Source organism: Ailuropoda melanoleuca, chromosome 1 (assembly GCF_002007445.2).
Source record: "Ailuropoda melanoleuca isolate Jingjing chromosome 1, ASM200744v2, whole genome shotgun sequence".
In the NCBI taxonomy this organism is placed as follows: domain Eukaryota; kingdom Metazoa; phylum Chordata; class Mammalia; order Carnivora; family Ursidae; genus Ailuropoda; species Ailuropoda melanoleuca.
Window position 1 is genome coordinate 205718119 of NC_048218.1, and position 19063 is coordinate 205737181.

The following is a 19063-nucleotide window of genomic DNA, read 5'->3' on the forward strand; positions in this document are numbered from 1 at the left end:
GCTCGGGCTGGCGCCTGCCGCGTCGCGCCAGCTCGGTCCGCCCCGCCGCCCGGAGCTGGCGTCCGGGCCGTGCTTTCGGGACGACCGACTGGGCGGCCCAAACGGCAGGCGGGGCGGCGGGGCGGCGGGGCGGCCCCGACGGCGGGGGACAGACCGGGCTTCCTAGCAACACTTCAGATGACAGGCCTTGCCTTGCAACGGAGTGGCTGTTCCCCCGCCCCCTCACCCCTCCATTGTCTGGTTGGAGGCACGCAGGGAGGACAGGGTCGCCAAGCCCCATGCGGTTCTGACAACCGGAGGGAGAGTCTGAGGCTCAGGGAAGGGACCGGCCCAAGGTCACTCACCTGGTCGAGGCCGTAGCCCGACGTCTTGGCCAGAACTTTGGAATTACACGCCCCACCCCCTGAAGGTACCCAGGGTTCTTTTAAGAGAAAGGTGTTGAATGCTGTTTATGAGAGGGATTGTAGGTAGATTTTTTTTTTAAAGATTAGTTTAGCATGTTGGATTAGATTATTTGGATTATTTAAAAACGTTGGCCGGTAATGTGCAATATGCCCAGTTACGAGAAAAGAATCCTTTGGCTATTTTTGACACACCAGAAAATCACTTGCGAACAGGGCTCAATAAGTGGCTTCTATTATTAATACCTCTTAGTGAAGTCTTTGAAACCTTGATTTTTGTGGATCCTTTTAAATGAGGAACTTCCTCTCCCTCTCCTTTAATTAATGAGTTTGGTGTGTGCTTTCCTTAGGATTCCCTGAGTGCAAGGGAGAGAAAGGGGGTGGGAATACTGTGGCTTGTGGCCCTGTCCCCTGCGGAATACCCTCCAAGGCATTTCTGTAAGGGCATGGTGACATCACCAGCTCCCACCTAGCCCCGGGCCACTCCCTCAGAACTGTTCCTGACCATTCCTATCCACTCATTCCTTTCCCTCTGCTATCTTATAGTACCTGAGATTCCCGAGAAACTCCCCAAGCGGGACAGATTTGTCCCCGAACTCTGTTTCTGTACAGAATTTTTCTCCTGGAGAAGGAAGAACCACATAATTTTTTCTGCACTCCCCCATGGCACCTTTACAATGGCAGGTGGTCAGAAGTTGTTACTGAATGAATGTTGTTTAATTGTGTGGTCATTCATTCATTCAGTAGGTATTCAATGAGCATCTGCAGTGAGAGAGGCACTCTTTAGAAGCTGGGAATACAAGAGCAAATCACATATACCCTCGGGGAACTTAACGTTCTGGGGGAAACAAACCAAAACCCAGGCAGATGCGTAGAATAGTCCTGGATTCTTCTTTTTTTAAGGTTTTATTTATTAGAGAAAGACAAAAATAGCAAGAGAGCACAAGCAGGGAGGAGAGGGAGAAGTAGACTCCCCGCTGAGCAGGGAGTCTGACACTGGGCTTGATCCCGGGACTTTGGGATCATGACCTCAGCTGAAGGCAGCTGCTTAACCAACTGAGCCATGCAGCCGCCCCCCAACAGGCTTTTAGCATGAGGTGCTGGGACTGGGCCATTGCACACACTCGGAGCATCAGGCACCGGGGAGAGCCGAGGCACACTCTAGAAGCTCTTTCCAAGGTGCCGAAGGATGATGGAATGAAAAGGGTGGAGAAAAATGCCCGTGTGAACTGTTTCTTGCTGCGTGCCTGAGCCAGAACCATGAGCAGCAGCATCGTCAACATCCTTACATTACCATCTTAGCTGAACCAGCCTGGGGCTTGCGTTGTATTTACCACATGCTAGACATTGCGCTAAGTGCTTTCAATGAAGATTGTGTCATTCATTCTCACAATCTTCTCATGTGAGTACCATTTTCTAGATGTGGAAGTGAACTTGAAAGCTGAATGAAAAACCTTGCCCAAAGTCAGCCAGCTTGGGAGCGGCGGAGTTGCTGCTTGGACCTGTGCTCTCTGGCAGCAAATTTCATGTTCTCTGTGCTTCCAAGCCTGTCCCTTCATTTGCAGAGGAAGAGGAGACTAAGATCCAAGCTGGAAGCCACCTGAGAACTGCAGATGCTTTCTGTCTTTGGCCTTGTGTTTCCTCCCGTTTTCCACTTGCTAACACCTTGGTCCAACCAGTGTTTCCTGTCCCTGCGGCTGCACTTCTCACTGAGGTCCCTGCTTCCCTCCCACACTGTTGTCTGATGCCCTTAGGATCCCAACTGGGGATTTACTGGGGCAGGTGTCATTGTGAGGCTTCTTTTTGAAGTATGCGTTTTGATGGTGTCATTCTGAAGCCATCTTCCCTTTCTCTTCTTGTGGACAGGCTCCAGAGAGGGACAAGCAGACAGAGGATGAAAGCCCTTCCACACCTTCTTTGTCACCCCCGCCAGCTGCTGAGAAGAACTCCTACCTGTATTCCACGGAGATCACGCTGTGGACGGTGGTGGCCGCCATCCAGGCCTTGGAGAAGAAGGTGGACTCCTGCCTGGCCCGCTTGCTGACCCTAGAAGGGCGGACGGGGACGGCTGAGAAGAAGCTGGCGGACTGCGAGAAGACGGCCGTGGAGTTCGGGAACCACATGGAGAGCAAGTGGGCCGTGCTGGGGACCCTGCTGCAGGAGTACGGGCTGCTCCAGAGGCGGCTGGAGAACATGGAGAACCTGCTGAGAAACCGAAATTTCTGGATCCTGCGACTGCCCCCGGGCAGCAAGGGGGAGATCCCCAAGGTATCCCTCGGGCACCTGGGGTGGGGCAGCCCGAGGGACTGTGCCTATAAGTGTGTGGGTGAGTATGCGTGACATTTGTGGTTCCAGGTGCCCGTGACCTTTGATGACGTGGCCGTGTATTTCTCTGAGCCAGAGTGGGGCAAGCTGGATAATTGGCAGAAGGAGCTCTACAAGCACGTGATGCGGGGCAACTACGAGATGCTGGTGTCCCTGGGTAAGGCTGCATAGGTGGGGATCTAGGTCTGTGTCCGCAGATGGGCCTCCAGCAGTCTATGTCTTTGCTTTGACTTCCGTTCTTCTTGGTGTCTCTCCAGCTCTGTGGGCAGCTGGGTGGCGGGTATCCAGCCTTGACCCAGCTCTCCCTCTGTTCCGTATGCAGATTATGCCATCTCCAAACCAGACATCCTGACCCGGTTGGAGAGGGGAGAGGACCCTTGTCCTGAAGGCCCGTGGGGCCAGGAGGAGAGAAGTAAGAAAGAGGCAGCACGCCCAAGGAGGCCAAGCCCTGGTGAGTGGGGGCAGGACAGGGGAGTGAGTGGGGCACACTGTTCTCCTGGGCTTTCCAGACCAGTGAGGCCACGAAGGGAGCACAGGCCCTGAACCCAAAGTGGGGCCCCCTCTGTCCTAGGCCAGCCTAGTCAGGGGCGGGTGCCGAGGTTTTGTCTTAGAGCCGTTCGGTTTCTGCTTCTGAATGAGGGGCCAGCGGTACTGGCGTCATGTGGTCAGTTGTTGTGAGGACTCTGGGACATGGCAGGCATCAGGCTCATGCTTGCTGAGTGTTGTGTAAGGGCTTATTACTAACAGTGATCCTGCTAGCCCCAGCATTATTGCTGCCCCTCTTGCTTGCCCCTTCCACCTCTGCTCCCGACATGAACCTGCAGCTGTAAGGCCTGTGGTGTACTGGCTTCCCTTTGTGGAAACGGCCCTCTCAGGGGAGGGGCCGGGCCGACTTTGTCCCCAGAGCTGGTGTGGTAAGGGCAGCGGTTCCAAAGTTGACAGCACATCAGAGTCTTCTGGGAGGCTTTTTTTTTTTTAAATAAAATTAAAAAAAATAATAACTGGAAGTAGTAGAGTACAGCAAACCTCCAAACGGCTTCCTCCATCTCCGCCCTTTCTCTAGACGTAACCGAGATAGGAGTGTCGCACCTAGTAAATTAACGTCTCATCCCTAGTCTGTGTTCACTTTTCCCTGATTGCCTCGAAACTGTTTTCTATAGGTGTTGGGCCCTAATGCTGGGACACCAAAATCACCTGTTGCATTTGATTTATAAAAAGTCTGTTAAAAAGCCTGTGAAAGCCTCCGCCCTGCCCCGCATGTAAGAGCCTTATTGAGATATAGTTAACATACCAGCCAATTCCTGGGTTAGAGTATACAGCGCAGTGTTTTCACTGTCTTCAGCTTTGTGACCATCACCACAATCTGAACTTTCCTTACCCACCAAAGAGAAACCTCTACTCATGGGCATTAACTTCCTGTTTCCCTCCCCCTACTCCCCAGCCCTAGGCAACTACTCAGCTGCTCTCTTTGTCTTAGATTCGCCTATTCTAGACATTTCACGTAAATGGAGTCCTACTGTGTGTGACCTTTTGTGCTCCGGGCTTACCCACCCTGTAGCCTGTGTCAGTACCTCTGTGGATACATACATTTCCACATTTTGTTGCTCTGCTCCTCAGTTAATGGACCAGCCTCACCTGCCCCTCTCTAATATCATTTATTTGTTGACATTCTAATGTCATTTTTCTTTTTTTTTCTTAAGATTTTATTGATTTATATCAGAGAGAGAGCTAGCGCGCACAAGCAGGGGGAGCGGCAGGCAGAGGGAGAAGCAGGCTCCCCGCTGAGCAGGGAGCCCCATGCGGGGCTCGATCCCAGGACCCTGACATCACAACCCAAGCTGAAGGCAAACGCTTAACCGACTGAGCCACCCAGGCGCCCCATAGCGTCATTTATCTTTTTAAATGCCATCATTTCCCATATGCTGGATTTGGTGTCATTTACTTTTCCGCTGTTCCTTGCGTGTCCTAGAAGCTGGTAGACTAAGAGGCTTCTTTACAGTCAGGTTCAACCTTAGGGGCAGGACGGCTTCAGCCGTGGTGCTGCGTCCTCCCTGGCAGCCCACGTCAGGAGGCGCAGAGGCTCCGTCCGCCTGCCTCCCGGGGATCCTGAGCTCCATCCTTCTGTTATTAAGCTCCCCATCACCTTCTCACCTCAGGACATTGAACATCGTTGCCCAGGTTGGTTATTCCGTTAGGGGTTGCAAAATGGTGAGAGTCTGTCGTACTTATGCACTGCATAGCTGAAATTCTTTTACAAAGAATTTCCCTAATCAACGCTTAGTTACCCTGAATATAGTCTGTACAGAAAAGGCAGGATAGAAGCTTAATTTTTTTCCTTCATCAGTTTTCAGAGTGAAGAGTTACTGCCGTAGAAGCCTTCAAAGGTGACCAATACTTGGGCTTTTTGTTTTGTTTTGTTTTTTGACTTTTTTTTATGACTTTATAGATTGTTGATTATTTTATATATGCCAATCGTTCGCAGCCATTATTTTTTGTGCTTAAATTGTCCTATCTTTAGCTCATGGGAGCCCCTTCAAGTTGGCCATTAGGTCATTTTGATGTGACTTCACTGCCTTTCAGGTACCATAAGATGTTCTAGAATCATCTAGTGTATTTCCTGCCCCAGACCTGGAATACAAATTTCTCCGAGGAGTTTTGATTCCTTTCGGTGACGATTATTTGGAGACCACAATATGAGTGCTAGTAGTGGCTAATATTTGGCATTACTTCTAGGCCTTTTCAGAAAATATGTTTGTTTGTTTTTTTGTTTGTTTTGAGAAAATATGTATTTTTGGAAAGGCAAAAAAATCATGAGTGCATAGTGATATTTCTCATTCAAATTTAATGTTCTTTGATCTTACACTTGAATATCACTTTTCTTTTACATGGAAATCTTAAGCAATTAGGCTTTTGATTGAAGGCTGAGATTTTTTTGCAGCTCTTTTTGTCCTCTGAACACATTCTATTCAGGACTTTTAGATAAAATAATGCCTTTTAAAGTCACTTGAGGGCGCCTGGGTGGCTCAGTGGGTTAAGTGCCTGCCTTTGGCTCAGGTCATGATCCCAGGGTCGGGGGATCGAGCCCCATGTTGGGCTCCCTGGTCAGTGGGGAGCCTGCTTCTCCCTATTCTTCTGCTGCTCCCCCTGCTGTGATCTCTCTCTCTCTCTCTCTCTCTCTCTCTCTCGCTCTCTGTCAAATAAATAAATAAAGTCACTTGAAATAATTACTTTCTCTATGTGGTCATGTCACCAATTTGATATACAGTTAAGTTCATTTGTTTCTATTTATTTTTAGATTTTTTATTTTATTTATTTATTTTTAAAATATTTATTTGAGAGAGAGAGCATGAATGGGGCGGTAGGGGAGAGAGGGCAGAGGGAGAGGGTGAATCAGGCTCCCTGCTCAGCCAGCAACCTGAAGAGGGGCTCGATCCCAGGACCCTGGGATCGTGACCTGACCTGAAGGCAGATGCTTAACTGACTGAGCCACCCAGGAGCCCTTATTTTAGATGTTTAGAAACGGCTCTTTTTACCTGTTCATGTAACATTTTGAATACGTAAGATATGTTCTGTTTGCAAAGTCAAAATGGTTTAACAGGATACATCCAGGGAAGTCTTATTCCATTCTTGTCCCCACCTTGTCCCTATAGGTAACCATTTTTATTAGTGTCTTGTTTATACTTCTGGTGTTTCCTTCTTTTTTTTTTTTTTTTTAAGATTTTATTTATTTATTCGACAGAGAGACAGCCAGCGAGAGAGGGAACACAAGCAGGGGGAGTGGGAGAGGAAGAAGCAGGCTCCCAGCGGAGGAGCCTGATGTGGGGGCTCGATCCCATAACGCCGGGATCACGCCCTGAGCTGAAGGCAGACGCTTAACCGCTGTGCCACCCAGGCACCCCTGGTGTTTCCTTTTAAAAAGATCAGTAACACAGATACATTTGTTTTCCCCCATCCCTGTCTTACACAATTTGTCCTGGAGATCACTTCATATGTATGTATAGAGATCTTCGTCCTTCCTTTTGTGGATGCGGAATGTTCCAAGGTGTGAGATCTCATAGTTTGTTTAACCGGTCCCTACTGGTGGACACTGAGGGTATTTCCAATATTTTGCTGCTATAAATAATGCTGTAGACACTACTTTGTGCATAAGACAGCTTATATTTTTGCCAGCGTATCTTTGGGATAGATTCCTAGAAGCTGCACTGCTGGGTCAGAGGTAAATGAATACGGAAATTTTTGAGAATTTATCACCAAAACCCTTCCATGGGGGTTGTGGCATTTGCATCTCCCTCAGTGTTGTGAACACTTGCCAACAGACAGTGTGGTCACACTTGCAGAATTTTTGCCTGGCTAATATATAAGAAGTATTTCTGTGTAGCTTTTTTAAGTGACAGCTTCGTTAGCTATAATTCACTCACCATACATCTCACCCATTTAACCTGTACAGTCGAGGGGTTGCCAGCTTATTCGGAGATATGTGCACCCAGCAAAGACCACCGTCAATTTTATAACTCTCATCACCTCAAAAACAAACCCTGTACCCTCTGACTTTCACCCCCAGCCCCTTCCCAGCTCCCCCAGCCCTAAGCAACGACAGGTCTTCCTGACTGTACATTTGCCTAGCCTGGCCATCTCCCATAAATGGAATCTTATTCTACGTGGTCTTTCGACTCTGGCTTCTTTCCCTCAGCATAATGTGTTCAGGGTTCATCCATGTTGTAGTGTGTATCAGTATTTCATCCCTGTTTTCTCTTTTTTTGTTGTGGTCAAGTATACATACCATAAAATTTAACCATCTTAGCCATTTTAGGTGTGCTGTTTGGTGGTATTAAACATATTATAATGTCATGCAATCCCATCAGAACTCTTTTCACATAAGCTGAAACTCTGTACTCATTAAACAGTCACCCCTCACTGTATCCCCTTCCCCAGCCCCTGGCAACCACAGTACTGCTTTCTGTCTCTATGATTTCGTCTACTCCAGGTATCTCAGAGAAGTGCAGTCGCACAACCTTTGTCTTTTCGTGACTGGCTTTATTTCACTTTGCATAATGTCCTTGAGGTTCATCTGTGTTGTAGTGGGTGTCAGAATTTCTTTCCTTTTTTCAGTCTAAATAATCTGTTGCATGCGCATGCCACATTTTGCTTATCCATTCATCTGTTGATGGACATTTGGGTTGTTTCCATGTTTTAGCTATTGTGAATAATGCTGCTGTGGTCATGGATATACGGATACCTCTTGGAGACTCTGTCTTCAGTTCTTTTCAGTATATACTTAGATGTGGAATTGCTGGATCATATGGTAATTCTATTTTTAATTAATTTGTAAAATATTTTATTTATTTGAGATAGAGAGCAAGAGCAGGGGGCAGAGGGCGAAGCAGGCTCCCCGCCGAGCAGGAACCCTGATGCGGGGTTCGATCCCACGAGCCTAGGCTCATGACCTGAGCTGAAGGCAGATGCTTAACCAACGGAGCCACTCAGGCACCCTCTATTTTGAATTTTTTGAGGACTGTTACACTATTTTCCACAGTGACTGTACCATTTTATATTCTCACCAACAGTGTGAAAGGGTTCCAGTTTCTCCACATTCTTGCCAACACTTACTTTTTTCTGTTGTTTCTTTTTAATAGTAGCCATCATAATGAGCATGAAGTGGTGTCTCACTGTAGTTTGAGTTGCATTTCCCTAATGATGAGTGATGTTGAGTATCTGTTCTTGTGCCGGTTGGCTATTTGTAGGTCTTTGGAGAAACATCTGTTCAAGTTCTTTGCCCATTTTTGAGTCAGGTTGTTTTTTTGTTGTTGAGTTTTAGAATCTCTCAACATATGCTGGGTATCAGCCCCTTATCAGATATGTGACTTGCAAATATTTCTCCCATACTGTGAATTGCCTCTTCACTGGCGATAGTATGTGGGGTTTTTTGTTTTGTTTTGTTTTTTTAAAAGATTTTATTTGTTTGTTTGTTTGTTTGTTTATTTATTTATTTATTTATTTATTTATTTATTTATTTATTTATCTGTCTATCTAAGAGAGCACAAGCAGCGGGAGCAGCAGGCAAAGGAAAAAGGCTCCTGCTGAGCAAGGAGCCCGAGTGAGACTCTATCCAAGGACCCTGAGATCATGACCTGAGCCGAAGGCAGACGCTTAACCGACTGAGCCCCCAGACGTCCTGATAGGGTGTTTTGATGCACAAATTTAAAAAGTTCTCATGAAGTCCAATTTGTCTATTTTTTTCTTCTGTTACGTGTGTCTTTGGTGTCCTATCCAAGAAATCAGTCCCAAATCCAATGTTATGAAGCTTTTGTCCTGTTTTCTTCTAAGAGTTTTATGTTTTAGGTCTTACATTTAGGTCTTTGATTCATTTTGAGGTAGTTTTTGTATATGGAGTTAGATAAGGATCCAACTTTATTCTTTTGCATGTGGATATGCAGTTTCCCCAGCACCATTTGTTTGAAAAGACAGACCGTCCTTTCCCCATTGAGCGGTCTTGGGACTCTTCTCAAGTATCATCTGACCAGATATGTGAAGGTTTATGTCTTGGTTCTGTTTATTTATTCTATTTATGCCAATACTCCCACACTGTTCTGATTACAGTGGCTTTGTAGTAAGTTTTGAAATCAGGAAGTCCTTCCACTTTGTTCTTCCTTCTCCGTATTGTTTTTGCTCTTTGGGGTCCCTTGAGATTCCATATGAATTTTTGGATGGGTTTTTCTATTTCTGTAAAAGATGTCATTGAGACTTTGATAGGGATTGCATTGAATCTGTAGGTCAATTTGGTAGTATTGACACTGTAACAATACTAAGCCTTCCAATCCATGAACATGCTATGTTTCCATTTACTTATGCCTTTAATTTTTTTCTGCCATGTTTTGTAGTTTTCATTGTAAAAGTCTCTCACCTTCTTGGTTTAATAATTCCTGAGGGTCTCATTCTTTTTGATACTATTATAAGTGGAATTGTTTTTCTAATTTCCTTTTCAAATTGTTCATTATTAGTGTATAGAGATACTGATTTTTGTATGTTGACTTTTGTCCTGCTAATTTGCTGAATTAATTTGCTAGTTCTTAAAGTTCTTTTTGGAATCTTTAGGGTTTTCTGCATATATCATCTTTGAAGAGATAATTTTACTTCTTCCTTTCTAATTTGGATGTTTTTTATTTCTGTTTCTTGCTTACTTGCTCTGGCTAGGACTTCTAGTCCTTTGTTGACTAGGTGGTAAAAGTGGACATTTTTGTCTTGCTCCTAATCTTCGGGGAAAAGCTTTCATTCTTTGACCATTGAATGTGATGTTCATTGTCGGTTTTTCATATATGTCTTTTATTATGTTGAGATAGTTTCTATGTCTTGTCTGTTGAATGGTTTTATCATGAAAGGGTGTTGAATTTTGTCAGATGCTTTTTCTGCATCAACTGAGATGATCATGGGGTGTTTTCCCTTCATTCTGTTAATATGGTGTATTCCATTGATCTAGTTTCATATGTTGAACCAACCTTGCATTCCAGGAATACACTCCACTTGGTCACGATATCTAATCTTTTTTTTTTTTTCCCCAAGATTTCATTTAGGAGCACCTGGATGGCTCAGTCGTTAAGCATCTGCCATCGGCTCAGGTCATGATCCCAGGGTCCTGAGATCGAGCCCCACATCGGGCTCCCTGCTCAGCGGAGAGCCTGCTTCTCCCTCTCTTTCTGCCTGCTGCTCCCCCTACTTGTGCTTGCGCTCTGTCAAATAAATAAATAAAATCTTTAAAAAAAAAAAGGAAAAAAGAAAGATTTATTTATTTGAGAGAGAGAGAGCATGAGGGGGAGGGGTGGCAGAGGGAGAGGGAGAAGCAGACACCGCTGCTGAGCAGGGAGCCTGATGTGGGGCTCGATCCCAAGACCCTGGGATCATGACCTGAGCTGAAGGCAGATGCTTAAATGACTGAGCCATCCAGGTGCCCTGGCAACAGTGTTTTTTGTTTTGTTTTTTTAGATTTTCTTTACTTATTTGAGAGAGAGACAGTGAGAGAGAGAGAGCATGAGTGGGGGAGGGTCAGAGGGAGATGCAGACTCCCCGCTGAATGGGGAGCCTGACGTGGGACTTGATCTTGGTACTCCTGGATCATGACCTGAGCCAAAGGCAGACTCCCAACCAACTGAGCCACCCAGGTGTCCCAACAGGTCCCATTTTTATAAAATTTTTTTTTTTTTTTTAGAGATTTTATTTATTTATTCGACAGAGATAGAGACAGCCAGCGAGAGAGGGAACACAAGCGGGAAGTGGGAGAGGAAGAAGCAGGCTCACAGCAGAGGAGCCTGATGTGGGGCTCGATCCCGTAACGCCAGGATCACGCCCTGAGCCGAAGGCAGACGCTTAACCGCTATGCCACCCAGGCGCCCCGCAACAGGTCCCATTTTTAATGGTACCTATCTTATATGAGTGTGGTTGAGTACTTTTTATTTGTTTATGGGCCATTTAAATTTCTTACTCTGTGAACTCTTTGTTCATCTCTTTTGCCCTAGGAAGCTTTTTTTAAAATGCATACTTATGGGTGCCCATGTTGCTCAGTTGGTTAAGTGTCTGACTTTGGCTCAGGTCATGATCTCGGGGTCCTGGGATTGAGCCCTGTGTCAGGCTCCAGGCTCAGTAAGGAGTCTGCTTCTCTCTCCCCCTCCCCTCCCTACCCCCATTCGTGCTCATGCTCACACTCTCTCTGTCTGTCAAATAAATTAAATCTTAAAAAAAAAAAAAAAACCTGCAGGGGCACCTGAGTGGCTCATTCAGTTAAGTATCTGCCTTCGGCTCAGGTCATAATCCCAGGGCCCTGGGATCGAGCCCTGTGTCAGGCTCCCTGCTCAGCCAGGAGCCTGCTTCTCCCACATCCCCTGCTTTTGCTCTCTCTCTCTCCCTCTCTCTCAAATAAATAAATAAAATCTTTTAAAAAATAAAATAAAATCTTTTTTAAAAGCATACTTCCTAGACCTGCTCAGAAGTACCGATGAGAATGTTGGGGTGCTTCCAAGGGGATCCTTATACATCAGCCTGGTATAGGCCTCGGGACTGGAAGGCACTGTTGTGTTGTTCTGAGCTGGAAGGCCCTAACAAGCCACATCCTTGGCCTTGCAGGGTCATGACTTGTCTGGTACAATCAGATGTTACTGTGCTGTACCTTTTCCTTCTCTTTTAGCTTCTAAGTATCAGTGAAGTCCACTTAATTCTCACAGCCTGTGTTTGACCTGATTCCCCCCCGCCCCGCCCCTAGTCCCAGTGACTACAGTGAGCCCTTCGTCAGAGGCTCCTGCCACTAGGGGGATCTCTGTTTTGTCCTTAGTGTCACTGAGTTGCATTTTCCAGGCCTCCCTCCACATCCAGAGCATATCCGCAGCCCTGTCAGCCCTTCCCGGGAGGAGCCAAAAGAAGAGCCGGCCCGCAAGCACCAGCAAGACGCAGAGACCAGGGTGATCCTGCCCGGAGCAAGCAGCGGTGAGTGAGGGCCACCGGGCTGCGGCGTGAACAGCAGTGCAATGACAGGCCTGGACAAGTCCTGCTGAGAGCGAGTGCTAAAGCACGAGGGTGGGAGAGATGGCAGGGACCAGGCTTGGCTGAGCTGGACGGGCTTCCTGGGAAGGGGACCCCTGAGATTGGCCATAGAGGAAGGGTGGATTTGGGCTGGGAACGAAGGGCATTTTCCACAGGAGAAAATGGTCTGAGCAGAAGTGTGGGTCCCTGAGGCATGCTGGGGGCCAGGCCCTCTGGCCTGGCTGGAGTGAGGGGAGGGGCACGCACAGGCAGGTGCTGGGCCTCCTCAGGCTTCCTGCGATGGTTACATGAACCGGACAATCTATGTTCTGTGTCTAGCACAGTGCTGGCATGTGCATTCCTCAGTAAATGTCCTCTTTCTGGAGGCCTGTGAGGGGCTCTGTGTCTTCAGTCCCGCCTTCCAGTGATCTTAGTCTGCTCATGTGTAAAGGAAATTCCTGTCCATCCTTTCACAAACATGCAGCGTAACTCAGAGGGCATTTGGCCTAACACGTGGCATACAATCCAGAGCCTCATTGTCTGTGATCACCCTTCCTCCGTGGTGTCCCTCCTCCCCAGTCAGTGTGTAAGGAGAGAGGACCTTTTCATTGTCCCTGCTCCACTGCAGACCTGGCACTGTGCCCCAGGGGCCTCCCCAAACCCTCTGTCCTTTGGAGGTCCATCAGGGTGACCGAGTTGTCAGCACGGGCCCAGATGGGAAGTGGGGACATGGCCTTCACGGCTGTCCTCTCACCTCTGAAGCAGAGGCCATGGAGTGGGCAGTCCTCTGGACAAAGCCCTGGGGCCCCCTCTTCCTGGCAGGTGTTCAAGCATATCTGGGGTCTGCTTGGAGATGGCTGTGCCATCCTGCACGAGCCTGGTGTCAGGAAAGGCCCTCACAGTGTCTCTCTCACAGGGCCTCCAGCCTCGGTTAAACGGGAAGAAGAATCTTCAGGTGGGGAGTCTCCAACCTCCCCTCCCAGGGACAGCCTGCCCGGCATGGGGCCAGGTGAGTGATGGAAGGAGGCCCTTTGGCCACAGCAGAGTCTCAGAGGAGCTCAGGGGCCCTTGGGAGTGGGGTGGGAGGTGGCGCAGTGGGCCCTGGTGAGGGGCTTCTTACTAAGGGGTCCCTTCCTCATCCCCAGGTCCTGGGGGTTGGCAACCCAGACCATCTAGGTCCTGGGCTTCCCCCATCACATCTGGCGTGGTGGAAAGGTGCTGCTTGAACACAGGCTGCATGCACCAGGTTTGTGGTCTGGTGACAGAAAGGCCTCACGGCAACCGTGGTCCAGGCGCACTACCTCTAATGTCTCGCAGTTTGTATGTGGTGGCCTACAATTTAAATTTAGGTCCCCCACCTAGAGGCCACAAAACTGGGCTTACACCCTGATGAGCAGGAAAAAAGAAAGCAATTATCGCCCATTCTGGCTTTGGGGTGGTTTTCTGTCCTAACAGAAAGGGATCCAGTTCTCACCTGGTTCCAACCTGGTACCAGCTTTGGTGGGAGGCAGAGGAGATTTGGGCCCACCTTGGGGTTGTGGCATGGTGGGAGTCCAAGCTGGAGACGGGCTTCAAATGAAGAGGTCCGGGAACCTTGGCCTTCACATGGTATAGGGCCTGAGACCCACACTAATCCCTCAGTTTAGGAATACTATGGTAGCCCATTAAATACGATAATTTAGATGCTAAGTTTAGATCATTCTTAGACTCTTAACTGATTCTGTAGCTGTAGGACTAAATTACAAACAGCTGGGTCGCTTCCAACATAGAAAGCAAAGTTCTGTCGGGAGTTATTTGTGAGGGTTGCCGGGAAGCTGCACTGAGCAAAGAACCCCAGGTCTTGACATCAGGTGCTGGCCCAGAAGGTTCAGCAGTTAGGGGTTCAGTCCTCTGCAGCAGTCTCCTGGGGTGAGATTTAAGTTCATGCTTCAGCAAGAATAGAAATCACTCTTGTTCTAGACCTTGGAAATTGCTCATAAGGGGCTAAAGGTTTCGTTTTAATAGGCAGAGGGGAAGGTTTGCTGTCAGCCTTCGAGCAGACCTTGGGCTGCAGAAGCTGAGTTGCTGGGCACTGGGAGAGGTCAGAGAAGCCGGTAGTTGGGGCTGATTCCAGAAAAACCCAGAGGGGAACAGCAATTGAAGGATCTGGAGGAATGCACAGTGTTCAGGTAGGGCCAGTGGCCAGGACCTTCCCTCCCAGCATCAGGGATCCCTGTATTGCCTCAGAACCCTCCTCTCTCCTCTATCCTGGCAGTTCCTATGCCTCAGTCCCATGTCAGAGTCAACTGTGACTCACACTGAGGTCCAGCCAGGAAGCCTAGGTCTCCTAGGCTGTCCCTTGAGAGCAAGTGCCAGACACGTAGTGGATGCTCAGGGTAACTTTGTTACGTGGATGAGTAGCTCAGAGTATGGCTAAGACACCCGCCACCTCCTGGCCCACAGGGCTCCCTGTCATTCATAGATGGGAACGAACGTGGTCAGAAATCTTGGGGATCCTGTGCAGCCGGTGTATCTCAGGGTCCAGGGTCTCCCCTGCATCCTCCCACCTGTTGTCTTTCACTCCATCTGACCTCTGACCCCCCGGCTCCCCGGTTCTAGTTTTGCAGCTTTGTTTCCTCTCTCCTCATGTCCATGGCTTGTCCTCCAGGAATGGGCCACTGGAGCATCTGGGCCACGTGACACTAAACAACCTGGATGGTGTTAGGAGGCCGTGCCTGCTTGGTAGGGCCAAGTGAACAGGGTCCCTGATGTGTGCTGTGAGCACTTGGAGGAGAGAGGACTCGGTGAAAGCAGGAGCAGGGTGGGTGCGGACGGGGCTAGGGATGTGCCGGAGGCCAGGACTGGGTGGAGTAGCCTGGGTGGGGCCTAGTGTGGCTCACTGGAAATCAATGCAGATTCCTTTCTCCAGGTGGTGGTGGTGTGGTCATCAAGACAGAAGCACAATCTGAGGACGAGATGATGCCTGAGCAGCTCTTCCTGGGGGAGGCCCATAGCCAGCCCGTGTGTAGAATGCCCAAGGGGCCCAGGAGCAGGACTGGGGGTCCTGGCCGGCTTCATGCCGAAGGAGTGCCACGGGTGCGGGCGGGGGATCCGCGGTCACCAGGGGCCATGGGGGAGCCACCGCGCATCCTCCCTCGCCGGCGAGAGCGGACCTTCCCCTGCCCTGACTGTGGGCAGAGCTTCCGCTTGAAGATTAACCTGACCATTCACCAGCGGACCCACGTGGAGGAGGAGCACAGGGAGACTCCGGGGAGCTCGCCCCCTGGCTGGGAGGAGGCCCACTCCACTCTGGAGCCGGGGGAGGTGGTGGTGCCCGGCCCTGTCATCCGCTGGCTCCCCGAGGAGCCCGGCGGCCCCCGCTCCCTGGCCAGCCGGTCCTTCCTGGGGCGGCGGCCGGCGGCCAGCAAGGTGTACCACTGCAGCGAGTGCCTGCGCTTCTTCCAGCAGCGGAAGAGCCTGCTGCTGCACCAGCGCCTGCACACGGGCAACAGCCAGGGCTGGCCGGCCTGTCCCTACTGCGGCAAGGCCTTCCGCCGGCCCTCCGACCTCTTCCGCCACCAGCGCATCCACACGGGGGAGCGGCCCTACCAGTGCCCCCAGTGCGGCCGGGCCTTCAACCGGAACCACCACCTGGCTGTCCACATGCAGACTCACGCCCGAGGCCAGGCGGGCCCGCACTTCCCTGCTTCCTCTGCCCTTCCTGGGAGTCCCCCGCTGCCCCGGCCCAGCCACAGTGAGGAGGGCTGAGCGGGCAGGAGCCTGCAGGGGTGTTCTCCGGCTCTCCTGGGGTACCCCCAGCAAGACTTCTGTCCGCCTTCAGGCCTTTCCCCTTGTGCCTGACGCTGGTTTCTCGTTCTGCAGTAGCTTTGGGGAGATATTTTTTTCATTTAGATGGGAAGCAGTGGCCTTTTTGGTGACAGTATGTGTGTGACCAGATGCCTCAATTTCCTGTTTCTTAAGTTTGTCACTCTTTGCTGCCTTTTCTACATTCCTGACTTAGAAAGGATCCCTTAAGGCTTAGAGGATGCCAGGTTTTGGTGAAAGCCTTGGGCAGGTACCTGAGACAGGCAAGAGGAGTGGCCCTTCCAGTAGGGAGCGATAGAGACACGGAGGGCCTGCAGTTTTGATACTGTACACAGAGGTCACTGCAAAGTGGACAGTTTGAAGAGTAGGCAGTGGAAATTTGAGTTTCCTGCTGTGTTATTTTGAAAGCTTTTTTTTTTCTCCTTATGGAGTTTTTCTAGTGCTTTTGTAAGTGTTAAGTGTGGTTGTAAAGGGGACCAGGAGCCCTGAGGGGCAGGAATTATTCTTCCAGCTCCTTGTGTGGGGGGATGGTAGAGGGGCTGTCCAGATCAGCCCGGGTGTTGGTGGGGATGTTGGGGTGCTGCCCTGGACATCAGGTGCCTTCCCGGGTATGCGTTCTTTGGCCTAGAGTGATTCCCAATATCCCAACATCCATGACTGATTTTGGTTATTAGTTGAGAGGGGGAAACTGAGGCCGGGAGTGGCTGACCCTTCCCCCAAGGTCTCAGTATTATTGGTATGCACACCCCATGGACTGGACCACGTAGAACACCTTGGGGGGGTGGGGGAGATGCAGACCCAGCCCAGGAAGCTCCTCCCAGAGAGGAAGATCCTGATGTGGGTGAAGCTGGTCAGCCAACTTGGACTCCTGGGCTACCAGGCCTGAGTTGTCACGTTAAAGGAGTGGTCGGTTTCCAAGAATTTGGAGCTGGTAGCAGAGATAGGCCAGGAGATGTGGGTGGATTTTTTAAATCACCTTCAGCCTCATGTTCCTCACCTGTCAAAGGGGGTAATGACCCCAGTGCATCCTACCTCACCTTAGGGTTTTCAGGGTCTTAAAAGACTTAGAGGCAGTGGGGCAAATAGGAAGCCTGGTTTCGTCCTTCTTTTCAAGTTCAGGGCCCCCCTTTTTCTTCCATGTTCATCTCCAGCCCTTTGCCCCCGTCCAAATCCCTCAGGAAGGACCTTTATTTTCTAGAGTGAGTGGAAGGTCCCTTGGGTGCAGAGCGCGGTGAGATTTTCCCATTGGGCTATATTCCCACGGAGCCCTTTGTATTTCAGTGGAACAAATTCTTACCAAAGCAACGAAGTTCAAACCGTAGAAGTTCGGGCAATAGCATGAGGCCTCCTGGAGAAGTCTTGATGGCAGCTAGCATCTTGTGCCTCGTAGATCACACCACTTTGGGCGCTGCCTATAGACCAGCCCTTGGTTTGGGTGATTTAAAGTGGAGTACTGGGTCTTCGGCTATTTTGATTGTTGTTGTATTTACCTGGGCACTGTGTGAAGGGGCCAGCATTCAGACGGGCTTCCAGGTGCCCGGTCCCTGGCTGTTCCACTTCTTGTTGCAGCTCTGACCGCCCCCCCCTCATGTCATGAACAGAGTGGGGGGCAGAGGGGGACATTGCCATCATCGCTGGGGCAAGAGTGAGTATACAAATCAGTGAGAGCCCACCAAGGCTCCCCTGGGCTTGGGAAGAAGAGCTGCCAGCGTCCTGTGCTGTGCATTCTGCTTGTCTGCGCTGGCATCCCCAGCGCTCACCAGGGGCCCCACAAGTCAGGGCTGGGCTGTCAGCAAGTGTTCAGACAGGATATGGTGCAAATGGAGCTGCTCTGAGCTTACTGCAGTCTCGGGTGTTTCCTGGGGATGCCTCAAGGCTCAGAGTTCCTAAACCTTTCCAAAGCTGAATGTCCTGTGTAAACGCAGGTACTCCAACAGCACAAACACCGAGTGATCGCTGGACACGGGCCCTCCCATTTCTTCCAAAGCCCGCAGTGTCCCCGGTTCCTAGTTAGGGCTTGTGAGTTTGCCTGGCACTCGATAGGTGTTCAAAGAAAGTTCTTTACACTGAAACGAGCCGACGTATGCAGCGTGGTGCAGGAGCAGAGAGATGCCCCAGAACCCAGGAGGCTAGAATCTGGGTTGGCCTTCCACTAACTCCTAGCTCCGTGTCTGGGCTTCCTCATTTGTAAACAAGGAAGGGTGGGGTCCTGGTGCCAAAGGCTCTGAAGAACTGTGATGGTGGCGGCCCTTTGCCTTCATCGGTGCTCAATAAATACGTTGAACTGAATGAGTGTGTGCGCATAGCCTGCTTCCTGCTCTCCGGGAGTCAGCCCTCCAGGGCAGTCCGTCCGCTTGACGGGCCCGCCGCCCCGCACAGGCCGGGGTGTGGGACTGCGCTCGCGCGTAAGAGCAGCCTCCGCGCCCGGCGCCCCCAGCTGCCGGCCCCGCCCCCCTGCGTGTCCGCTGCGGGGAGGGGTCTCCCGTTCGACCAGTGGGAGACTGGCTCCGGGCCTTGGGGACCTGCCGCGGGCGGGTCGGAGGCGGAGCTTCCCGGGGTGGCCAATGAGCGGGCTCCGGGACGCGGGGCGGGTCCCGCTCGGGGCAAGGCTGCCGCCTGCCAGGGCTGTCGCGACGCCGCCAGCACGCTCAGCAGCGGCGTGTCCGCCAGCCCCGTGCTCATCGGGCAGGCCAGGACCGACGGCCGCTCGAGAGCCGGGGGGAGCCTGCGGAGAGGCCGGGGCCGGTAAGGGCCGCCCTCTCGGAGGATGTCCTGGAATTGGGGAGGCGCAGCCTGAGTGGAGGGATGATGACCACCGGGACGCTCGGGGCCGCAGCGGCTGAGGAAACGATAAAGTACCTTCTCCTTTCTTGGCCGGAGTTTGCTAGCCTGCGAACTTAGCCGGAAGATTTCCGAGGTTCCCGCCAGCCCTGACGTTTGGCAGAGCCAGCTCTGTGGGTCGGGGGGGGGGGGGGGGGAAGGAGGGAGGGTGGACAGTGAACATCTTCACTCCAGAGACCCTCCAGGGC

The 19063-nt window shown here is 50.6% G+C and overlaps 1 protein-coding gene across 2 annotated transcripts in view; it reads left to right on the forward strand.

Moving 5' to 3' along the window:
• Nucleotides 1–18323, forward strand: part of ZNF783 (zinc finger family member 783) — a 20535-nt gene extending 2212 nt beyond the window's left edge. The window contains exons 1-7 of one of the 2 annotated variants that reach the window (XM_034639302.1): nucleotides 196–409; nucleotides 2268–2669; nucleotides 2757–2883; nucleotides 3049–3177; nucleotides 12066–12194; nucleotides 13147–13239; nucleotides 15139–18323. In XM_034639302.1, coding sequence (XP_034495193.1) covers nucleotides 2523–2669; nucleotides 2757–2883; nucleotides 3049–3177; nucleotides 12066–12194; nucleotides 13147–13239; nucleotides 15139–15977 — 1464 coding nt within the window. In that variant the 5' untranslated portion in view covers nucleotides 196–409; nucleotides 2268–2522 and the 3' untranslated portion in view covers nucleotides 15978–18323. Of the gene's footprint in view, nucleotides 1–195; nucleotides 410–2267; nucleotides 2670–2756; nucleotides 2884–3048; nucleotides 3178–12065; nucleotides 12195–13146; nucleotides 13240–15138 lie in introns of those variants that run through there. The other variant, XM_034639298.1, reaches the window with a different exon arrangement.
• Nucleotides 18324–19063: the final 740 nt, after the last annotated feature.